We start from the raw sequence: 11,217 nt of genomic DNA on the forward strand, positions 1-11,217 counted from the left end.
CTCAGATTATTTATCTGCCATTCTATATTTCATTTTGTGACATTGCTACTTGTGCATTCAATAATTAATATGTACTATCTAAGAATGATTACGTCATAACCACCAAGCTGGAGACGTTTATGCAAATTTATATTTTAATTAACCAGTTGAGAAAAACTGGACAGGATAGCCTACGAAAGGTACAGATAGTTCCTTAATTTTCATGTACGGTTTTCCTTCTATATATTTTATGTTTTAAATTAGGATTCAATATTGAAACTCCTACAAGTATGTTATTTTTTTTTTAATCAGTTAATGACATCGCGAATCTCTAAAGAATCCAGTTCATAACACACTTTAGATAGTTAATTACTAGACTACAAAGAATCTCGAATGAACTAATTAGTTCCCCTCATCAATCTCATAATGGTCTCATAAGGAGGAGGAAATAAGTACAACCTTCAATTTCGTCAAACGCTAAACAGATTGTAGTATGAGACAATGTCGAGTGCCACAAAATCGTACAAACAGCGGTCCACCAATGATTGCCATTAAAATCACAAACACGATAATGCTCATGTTTTAAATATTCCCGCGTTGGCTAATATTCTCTGATGTATCGGCCGGGACCGGTATGCTCGGCCTACTATTTTCTCCACAGGTGGGCGCCATTGTCGTAAACGTGGCGCGGCAAGGGCTGCGTCAGTATTCCGCGAGCTTCCATCGCGTTCTGTCGGAGTTCAGCTTTGAGGAAGTCGAAACCGTGTTCCGCTCGATCGCGAGTTGCTGCGGAGAACTGGGAAAAGAGTGTCTTTCGGCCGTTCGACAGGAAACAACCGGGAGGATGGCGGACGACAGCCACGAGAACGGCACCAGCAACGGCGACGTGCCCGAGATCGAGCTGATCATCAAGGTGAGTCTGGCACGCGTGTGGAGACCGAAGACGAGGAAGGAGAAAGAGATAGGGGGAAAAAAGGCTATCGTTCCGTGCACGATATGGGCGTGGAACTGGACTGGTTTCTTCCTGTACTCTCTTCCTCCTCTCCTCGGCTTCTCCTTCGTTTCGGTGATCATGAGCGCCGCGCCGAAACGGCCCCGGTGACAAAGGGACGAGATCCCGCGGCCCGTCCGCAAACCGTCTTCATGCAATCGACCCGCGAAATAGTCGTTTCCATTTGCCTCGTCGGTCCTCGTCGGATTCGATCGATCCGTCTCGATCAATCGTCCGCTCAATATTTTCTTGTTAGAACCAAGCGGGTGGACTTCGACTCGCGGAACATGGTCGCGGCGTCCGAGCTTTAATAATCGTATTCGTCGATGACTAATTGCAACCAGTGCGAATCGTTTTTCCCCCGCCGAAGAAGTCGGCGTAAAGAACGCCGATAACATCCACGCTGGATTCGGCGATCTCGCATATATACCGGGTGTCTCGTCTCGCGTAGTTGGAAATACTCCATTTAACGGCTGCGTTTCGGTGGTAATATCCCGGTGATGTTTTGTGGTTTCGTTGGGAGCGATGTTACAGGGGAACACCTGGTGGTAACGTCAAAGGGAAATATAAGCTACCCCGTATACATAGCCTCTTCAGCGGCCACAGTGGCTCTCAATCCCTGTTCGTCACTGGTACACATGGTATTATTCCTCAAAGTTAGCAGTTGGCTTTATTTTTCAGAAAATTCTTCGGTATATTAGCCATCTTCGATCGCAAAAGCCTTGAAATATGTTGTCAAGGTTCATCTTTCTCGACAACTTTTTTCTGTAGATATTTCTTAGTTTTAGCGATATTCGCAAAGAAAGTTAAACAGATCATGTTAAAGATTAGATACTGTTTTATTCGTTTATAATTTTATTAGTTGGATACATAATCGCCGTTGTCTGTATCTAGAAAAATCGAAACGTTTTAAAATGAACAGTAATGAAAAAGATTTCCTCTGTGACCGCAAGTAGCAGTATTTCCTCGAATATCTTTCCATAATCTTTTCATATTCCGAGTATGCGCGTCCATATATGGATCGACGAAATTTGCAGAGTGAATTACTGTCTGATGTTTACGTAATATATCTTTGCTTGCTTGTGCACATTGCCTTTCAACAATCGCTTATACGATCATCATTGTAATTTCGGATGCTGGTCTCGTTGCAGCTGTAGCGACATTCAGAATAATGATCTTAATTAGATAGAAATGTCTAATTTATCATAATTTCATTGATTCGTGACCATAAAAATTCGCGGATGGCTACTATCTAGTGGCAACGAGGTGTTATCTCGTGTCAGAAATGTCTCGAGTGATCAATTAACCTTCGGAAAAAATTCGATAGAACAAAAGCAAATTGTTTTCGTGCTCGGCAACTGTACTACATTCTTTATGGGCCAATGTCATTCAATGGCAAATGAGATCCGACATGAATGTTAGACTCGAAGGATCCGGTAAAGTCAGGTTGGAGACTGCGTGTGTTTATACTACGTCACCTGTGCTCTTCTTGGAAGACGGAAACCTTTTGACTCGACTACGCTATCTCCTGCGGCTCGTTCCTGAAGGTAATGCCTGAGTTCCTTTCTCGATAGAGGAGAGCTTGTCATCGGTTGATTCATAGTTTATTGCTCGCCTTGGCGGCGGCCGCGTCCCTTTTTCCCGCGTAATTTCGTCGGGCAAAACACGACCACAGTCGGTCAATGACGACACGACACGTTCGCGCACCGGTCGTATTATTAATTTAACCGGATTAGCGTCGTACGTGCATAGGCGAAGCATCCGATGAGGAAGAGAGTACCGCTAAGGTTTACCGGTTGTCAGCTTGTCGAACTTAGGAGGCTAGATTAATTTTCACGACTCTTTCCAACATGGCGCGCCATGTTCGCGTGCACGTTACGATAAACATTAATTATAAGGTTTCGTGGTAACCAGGCCATCGGAATCGTCGCCGGATAATTGATTATCTGTCGAAGTCAATTTCCTTGAGGCTCGACGCCGGCGCGTGCACTGTGCGAAATAATAGGTATCAGCTGGAACGCAATTTTTCGCCGGTATAGATAACGACGCGTCTTTTGCGCTCCGACAATCAATAGATGGATTTTCGGGACTTTGCTGTTATCTAGCCTCCGCGTATCGGCATTGTACCAATCGAAGCAACGAGTAACCAAAGATAGAGGAAGATTATTTGAATATGGAATACGGGTTCTTTGAAATGTAAGATTAGAATAAGATTAAAATAAGAAATATTTGTAGGACGAGAGATAACCGTGATAGAGGCTCGTGGCGATCGATTCGATCGAGGGCGAACTCGATCCAACTTCTTAGAACGGTCTTTCACCGGTGTGCGTTCCTGGGAAACGACTCCTTAAAGGGAAAGAGGCTTCCCTCGATTGTCCAATTACGAGTTCGCCGATTAAACTTTCGCCAATCCGGCGATCGGACTCGACTCGCTTCACCTGTGTCGCTCCTAATCTAGCTCAAGCCATTCTTGTGAAGCAGTGTCAAACGTTAATCTTATCGCGTCGGACGTTTGATTGCCGATGTATCTCGTTCGCACGATGCACAGTGAGAACGTCCTACCCGGCAACCACTGATATCGTTCGCTATACAAATAAATAAATAAACCACCGGAGCCTGCGGTGTCGATCAATTCGTCGTATTCTAGGGAGCGGTGATAATAATTCGATTAGCTTAACACCTTACCTGCAAGCTTCTTACGCTAAGGTAGCAAAGTAGGAAGCGGGGACCGTACAAATAATTCTGTAGAATCGCTTTGTCGATAACAACGCTGAAAATGTACAAAATTAATTAACTCGATTCTCGAATTATCCTCCCGATGATAGTATATTTTTCGTACACCCTATACGTTGCACATAACGGGGAACGCACGATAGTTGATTTATTGGCCCGGCACCGTCCTCCGAATTGACATAAATTATCCGTGTCATCGGAGATGTTAATAAAATTAACACCTCCGCTATTCTCGCATAAATCTTCTTTTTTCTTTTGGAAATTGTTTTATGAACGTTAACGCGTGTTTCATGGGGCGATATTTGAATGGAATATTCAATATGGCGCGGGTAGAACGGCTTCCCTCGATAAGGTGTCGGTAGCAACATCTGTTGAATGTTGGCATGATTTTTTCAAAAGTAGGAAAGGAGGAGGAAGGTAGACGTAAGAGAGAGAGAGAGAGAGAGAGAGAGAGAGAGAGAGAGGGACAGGCTAGTAGCATGAAGTGGAATCCTGTGGGAGCGTGAAATAGCCGGTGAAGTTTCATTACACGAGGAGATTTAATGGTAACTGGCCGACCTTGCACTCGGAAGGCGATCATGCGAGGTCCCCGTAAGTGTGTCAAACGGGATGAAACGACGGGGGAGCTCGCCGAAGTCCTCGAGATTCTACCGTTAAACGATGAACTCCTTTACCTTCCGCTTTCCTCGCTCTTCTGGCTTTCTTTCCCCCGTTTGCTGCGTAAACACACTCCTTTCCCCCTTCTCGTCGCGATACTCTTCGACGCTTCCAATTGGGGTTACTTTGCATTTGCTCTTCCTTATCGGTCGTTGCCATCCGGGCACTCGTAATCTGAAAGTTGAAGACGCGGACCTCTATATTCTACGCTAATTATTCTTCATTATTTTCCTCCGTTTAAAAATCAATGTTATTTTGAAACTCGCGCTTTTTGAAAAACGCCCGATGAGTTATGTCGACGCTTTAAAATATTTATTGCAATCGCAAAATAGCATAAATATTTCAGGTAAAAACTTATTTAAGAGGCAAGCGTCCGCGTAGCTTATGCATCTTGCAGTTTTTGTTTAGCATTAAAATCAGCTCGGTCGGATACATTTATTCATAGGATACTGTTATACCATATTTCTTGTTCGAAAACGCGAACGGGAAAAGTATCGCCTTACCGAGCGCGGTTACAAAAAATCGATCGTATGCTGCGGCTTAATCTTCTCTAAGGTCATTACACAAGCGTCATCGGTTTCAGTTAGATGGTCGTGAATTTCCGAGCAGGGTCACGGTATAATATCCTCGCACGTATATACATGTATGTATATAAATACACATGTAAATATCTCCGAGAGATCGACTACAATATAAGTAACAATTTACCAGCTTCGAACGGAAATTTATCTCCAACTCCGTTGAAGCCTATATACGATGCTAATCAAAAATAGCGGATGCACAAGTGTCAATTAGCATTTATCGAACGATCTCAATACAGTCGAGTTTTTCACAAGTCCAGGTACGTATACGTCCATCGGAAACCCTGTATCTCAACACTTTTAAAATATCTCTGGTCTAAGAAAATTCTAGGCTCAACTGTACAAGCTGAACGAGCAGTTGATGCAGCTTAATGGTACTTTTTATTAAGCGAGGGGCGTGGACGGTAGGTTGTAAGTCATACAAATAGTTTGTACGGCCCGTGAGAACTGTAACACGTCTTCGCACGTGTGGCAGACGTTTATCCTCGAATATATTGACGTCTAACGAACAGTAAAGTCTGCGAACGAGCACAAAAAAGAGGAACACGATGGCATGACGTATCCCAGACGATCAGAGGACGCGTGCGTTATGAAACTGTATTCATTAGTGCGCGTACCCCTGCGATAGATGGTGAATCGTTTGCGTGATCGCATATTTACTTATTTACCGTGTACGGTCGCATAATATGGGATCCGACGGCGCGTACATTTTTTGCACCGTTGTTTCTTCCCGTTTTCCGCGCGCGCGCGCGCGAGATGTTAATCTCCTCCTTTATTTTACGACTCGAATTTTCTTAATAATCGCTGACGGAAGAACCGTGTAATTGATCGCTTCGCAAATTACGGGTTAAATTCGTAAGTACACGCCTGCGCTTCACCTTTACACTGCAATCGTTTATAAATTTCAAACTTCTTCCGGGCGCCGTATTTCATTAGCGTTCATTACTATTATGGTACACAACAGTGTTTCTACCATTGGTTGCATACCGAGGAAAGAAATTATCGTAGAAGAGATATTAGATATGAATTAGCGCTTCTCGTGGATTAATGGATCAATATTAGAGTTTATTTTAATGTCGGTCGATTCTTGCGGGTACTCGCACTCGTCACAGATTAATGGATCGACGATTCGAATTTTCTGTATGAATTAGCGTTCTTCGTAGAATTTTCGATAGAGAATTGAATTTTTAAAAATAATTGTCTAGTTAGTTCAGGAATATTTTAGGTTACGGTAAAAACGAGCTGATTAATCGTGGCCAGTCGTTTTACATTTCCTCCGAAACCGTAGCACGGTCAGGTTGAAATGCGAATCCAGTGTGTAGGTGCACCGGTGCGCGGAGAAGTGCTTATTTCAGAAGAAATCAGGAATTTGCTTCGGTCAACTGCCAGGCCGGGATCTTATATCCGACGAGTACGCGTTTCGAGCGACTTGCCTGGCGAAAAATCGCGGCACGCGAACCGTATTTTTTTTCACGTTCGAAAAGCGAACGAAAAGCACCACCCTCGCTTCGAACAAATTTTCAACTGAAACGAACTGAAATGACTGAAATAACTGAAGTGATTAAATAGTTGAGATATTTAATTACGTGACTGAGGAACGGTTTCGCTGGTAGCGAATGTGTCGACACGTCGCGCGCCGATGCGATTCAACGTATCAAACTGGAACTTGGTGCATTTAATATCGTCAGCTATCAATAAACTCTGTAATTGACTCGAGCAACCACTTTTAACTTGTTCAATATCCAACTTTCGTCACACGCTTGGCTAAAGAATCGCGAAACCTGTTGGTCTCGATTCATCGGATAATTTTCCATCGATTTCCATTCGCGCGACGCAGAGATATACATACACACCGGAAGTCCAAAGTGCGAGGTTTCCGAATTTATCGAATACCTCTCGAAATTGTATTTATCGACGCGAAACCGCAACACAATTATTTATCTACGTTTTTCGAATGCATCGACAAGCACAATTGTTCGAGTCCGAGCATTGTTTTCCAAGCCTGAAATATTTTCTCGCGTCTTTATTTCTCAAAATAGCGGGCGATACCCGAAAACCAGCGTCGGGCTGCAAAACAGGCGCGTCGTTTCTCGGAAAACGAACGTCGTTTCGAATTCGACGAAACGGAGTGAATTTCTTACGGCTTGTTTAATAGTTCACGACAAAGACCGTGAACGTCGATTGTAATCGAATTGGCGAACTTTCGCAAGAGAGAAAGGACAACGCAATTCGCGGGTATAGAACTCTCGGTGGTCTCTCCCGTTCGAAGATGAAAGACGTTCCAGCGTCTTCGTGACATTTGATCCACCGTCGACGCTTTCCTCGCCACTGATATTTGATGACACGGATACCTTTGCTGGTTTCCGTCGTTGATCGAAGTCACTGAGATCGATTCAAGCTCCGTTAGATCGTCGAAGCGGGTTGCCGATGATTGCTGACAATGAGCTGTACCGTAACTCGAACTCCGGGTCTTCGGCAGCTTTATGAAATTTTCGACCTCGAAGTAACACAACCTCGTCGTGAAAACTATGATAAAACGCTGTTATTACAGCGCTTCTTTCTTGGCATTAGGTGACTCTCGTTATCCACTTGTCAACCTCGTTATCAATTAAACTCGGCACGATGTTGAATCTAAAATGGCATTCGCTTAAGTTTCCCTTTTAACTTCTTTATTAATTTTTGGCAATCGTTATCGTCATCTTCGTCGGCTAACTCTTTGCCGTGCTTATTCCGTGGGGGCATAGAGATCACGAATAGGATCGGTGTCGATTATGGCATCAACGGCCAGGCAATTTGTCGCCCCTCGCACGATCAATCTTCCGCGGCCCGTGTCGGGGCCATTTTCCAAAAAGCACACGGAACTGACCAAGCGCAAAATTGTTCTGGCCTTGGCCAAAAAGTCGCCGAGCTTGGCACACCGGTGTGTGTATCTCGGGCTCCTCACCGCGGTGCATGACTTGCTCTCGCTCTTAAAACTCAGAGGTCGAGCTTACGTCACCGGGGAAAAAATACACTCCTGCCGTGTGAACGACGATTCTGCTTCATTCTGCACCACGCGCCCTCCCACCGCAGGAAGTCCCGATACGCTCTGAGATTTCGTTTTGGAAACCGGGGTGGGAGATTGTCGAAATCGAGTGAAAATAGAGGCGACGCTCTTGATGGAGAAGCTGGCACGTTGCCGGGCTTCAATTTACGCGAATCGCGCTAATGCACGATGCTCTTGATTGTGGGCTGTTCGGGGCACCAGATCAGCTTTGCGGGAAAAAAAGGAACACCGCGGAAATACACTTTGCCGAGGAACTTTGGTCCTATTCCAGATGGCCGTCCATCGAGATCGTAGCTTGGATTAGCAAATCGTTATTTTAAAAAGGAAATTAACTCCCTCGTCTGTTGATAGTTGGATAGACGCATTGACTGGCGAACCTCCCGTCGAGATCCAAAGTTTACTATTATCTCCAGATGTATCATCAGTCACGGAATAGTAAAGTCATCCTTTTCAGAAACTTCAGGCTCAATTTGTATCCGATTGGTAGAACATATCTGGAACAAGAGATTTTGGTAGCAGACTGGACACAGTTGAAGGCGAGGAAACTTTCGAGCATAGCCTTGAGGAAGAAAGAAAGTGGGGTGCGTCACCAAGGGAATAAATAAACCGTGACACCGGGAAAATGAGAGCGGAGCGAGTACGCTAGATACTCTCAATTTGCTCGATCAACTGGAGAAAACAGTTCCATGCTCGTCCAGTCGAGTCGCTTTGACGTTGACCAGCATGATTGTGCAAGAACCGTGGCGTCCTCGAATCATAGCTTTATCTTCGAATAATGTGCCCATTCAGTTTCCCTATCGTTAATAATATGCGGTAGCCGTTCAGTCAAATGTCGTATGATAAAAATCATTCACAATGAATAACAATATAATGTCCATCCGTTTGCAGGCATCGACCATCGATGGCCGCAGGAAGGGCGCCTGCCTCTTCTGCCAGGAGTACTTCATGGACCTGTACCTCCTCGCAGAGCTGAAGACGATCTCGTTGAAGGTGACCACGGTGGACATGCAGAAACCACCGCCAGATTTCCGCACGAATTTCCAAGCGACCCCGCCACCGATTCTGATCGACAACGGGGACGCCATTTTGGAGAACGAGAAGATCGAGCGACACATCATGAAGAACATCCCCGGTGGGCATAATCTTTTCGTGCAGGACAAAGAAGTGGCTACCCTCGTCGAAAACTTGTTCAGTGTACGCATAAATATAACTAATTCCTTATTTTTATAATAAAATAAGCAGCTGACTCTTGATCTTGATGTTGTAGAAATTGAAATTGTTACTACTGAACGCGAAGGACAAGGACAAAGACCCAAAATCGTCGTCGCTGATGGCACACCTGCGCAAAATCGACGAGCATCTGGGTCGCAAAGGGACACGTTTCCTCACCGGTGACACGATGTGCTGTTTCGATTGCGAGCTGATGCCGCGACTCCAGCACATCAGGGTCGCCGGCAAGTACTTCGCCGATTTCGAGATCCCGGAGACCCTGGTGCATCTGTGGCGGTATATGCACCACATGTACAGGCTGGACGCCTTCTTGCAAAGCTGCCCGGCTGACCAAGACATTATTAACCATTACAAGCTGCAGCAGGTAACGGACGCGCGGAGAAAGAACGGCTCAACTTATGCATATTTATGCAAATGTAGCGTACAGGCTAATTTACAGAAACTGGAGTCAGACGAAAATCGTGTGCTCCGCTGAGGCTCATGCGATCCATTAAAATTCACGAGAATCTGAAACTTGAATCCCCATGTTCTCCTTATAAATAGTTGCATAAAGCATCCTGCTTTCGAAAACAATTAATTATGTTTCATTTATGATGGTATATAACGGAGTAATTCATTATAACGTAATATTGCAGAGTATGAAGATGAAGAAGCACGAGGAGCTGGAGACGCCAACGTTCACAACCAGTATCCCAATCGAGGTCAACGACGACTAGGCTGGACCTGTGCCGTCGGGCCTACGATTTCGTCACATTAATTCAAAAAGAGCATGATGATCGTCGGTATCGGTGTGGACACGGACGGTGCATACGCGACGGCGCAGTAAACGTTTTTTTACAATTGTTCTACGACGGACGGCTCCGTGTAGGAAGGACCTAATTAATTTATGAAAAAAAGTATTCGGAGCCTCGCACGCTCTATCAGAAATTCTGCACGGCCTCCATTTTTTGATCGCGTCGACGACGCCTATTTTTACAAATCTTTTGCTACATACATTTGATAAACTATCCGTCGACGTTGTAGTACGGTCCAAATTGAGCGCCGACTATAAGTAGCTTTTTTACCGCAAGACAGGAATATATACATATACGTGAAATGTATTAAGGCCTTCAAAGACGACCACAGTATGCCAGTGTCCAGAGAACCACATGATTTTTCCTTTTCCTTTCTTATCGTTCGTCTTCATTTTCTTTTCTTTTCCCTTGGTGGCTACGTATGACGAATCGTACGTAGATCTGACTTGAGTAGCATTATTATTAGACAACGGCATTTTAATCTTTTACATTGTACTTTAGAGACATCGTGTATTTTTTTAAGAGTTTCTCTCCCCCTCCTCCCCCTCCATCTTTTGATGGTTAGCAATCAAATGAAGAATACAAAAGAGACGTATGCATTCAATCAGCGATTAGCCATTGAATATATTAATATATTCCTCCCTCGATTCCCTGCCTTTTTCTTCTCGGAAACTGTTCTCTGTTTGTCATGTGCCCCGAACATTAATTTTCTTTATCGACTCCTGAAATTGCAATGATAGTCTAGATAGGAAGGGATATTCTAGTCCGATGTGTTTTGCATAATATGCAAACTTCAAAAGCAGCGCTTTGGGTTTCTAAATGAATTAATGTGCATACGTTTCTTGGAAGTTCTACGTTGTAATACAAAGTTATTAGTTAAATTCGTTTTCGTCGATTTAATTTGATATTTGCATTTTTCGTGGATGGCTTCACGTGTGTGAAGAATTTTGCGAATAGTATGCCTGGTCGTTGCGGACCATTCTGTAAATGTTGCCTTAAAAGAGGTGGAAGAATCATCGTCTCGGAAGATAGCGCTTCTTATTAACACAGTCCAACGATTTAACAAACTCGGTATTTTCGTATTAGCGATTATATATATTATAATTATATTATAAATGATTATTATTGCTATTATTGTATTACTTTGGTTTATACTCGTAGAAATGAATATACCAGTGTTTACAATAATTAGGTCTGATACTATAT

General features: G+C 44.0%; 1 protein-coding gene across 1 annotated transcript; it reads left to right on the top strand.

The window, feature by feature from the left end:
- Positions 1-668: 668 nt before the first annotated feature.
- Positions 669-11,199, top strand: Clic (chloride intracellular channel protein 5). The gene is made up of 4 exons (XM_033480325.2): positions 669-892; positions 8,876-9,181; positions 9,255-9,581; positions 9,853-11,199. Exons 1-4 carry the CDS (start codon positions 824-826, stop codon positions 9,931-9,933), a joined length of 783 nt encoding a protein of 260 aa, XP_033336216.1. The 5' UTR covers positions 669-823; the 3' UTR covers positions 9,934-11,199.
- Positions 11,200-11,217: the final 18 nt, after the last annotated feature.

This window comes from Megalopta genalis, chromosome 11, assembly GCF_051020955.1.
Source record: "Megalopta genalis isolate 19385.01 chromosome 11, iyMegGena1_principal, whole genome shotgun sequence".
NCBI classification, from domain to species: Eukaryota; Metazoa; Arthropoda; class Insecta; order Hymenoptera; family Halictidae; genus Megalopta; species Megalopta genalis.

Coding starts and splice junctions, on each gene's coding strand:
- Clic (XM_033480325.2), top strand. CDS start 824: ATGGCGGACGACAGCCACGAGAACGGCACCAGCAACGGCGACGTGCCC. Junction 893..8,875: donor AGATCGAGCTGATCATCAAG/GTGAGTCTGGCA, acceptor ATCCGTTTGCAG/GCATCGACCATCGATGGCCG. Junction 9,182..9,254: donor TCGTCGAAAACTTGTTCAGT/GTACGCATAAAT, acceptor TTGATGTTGTAG/AAATTGAAATTGTTACTACT.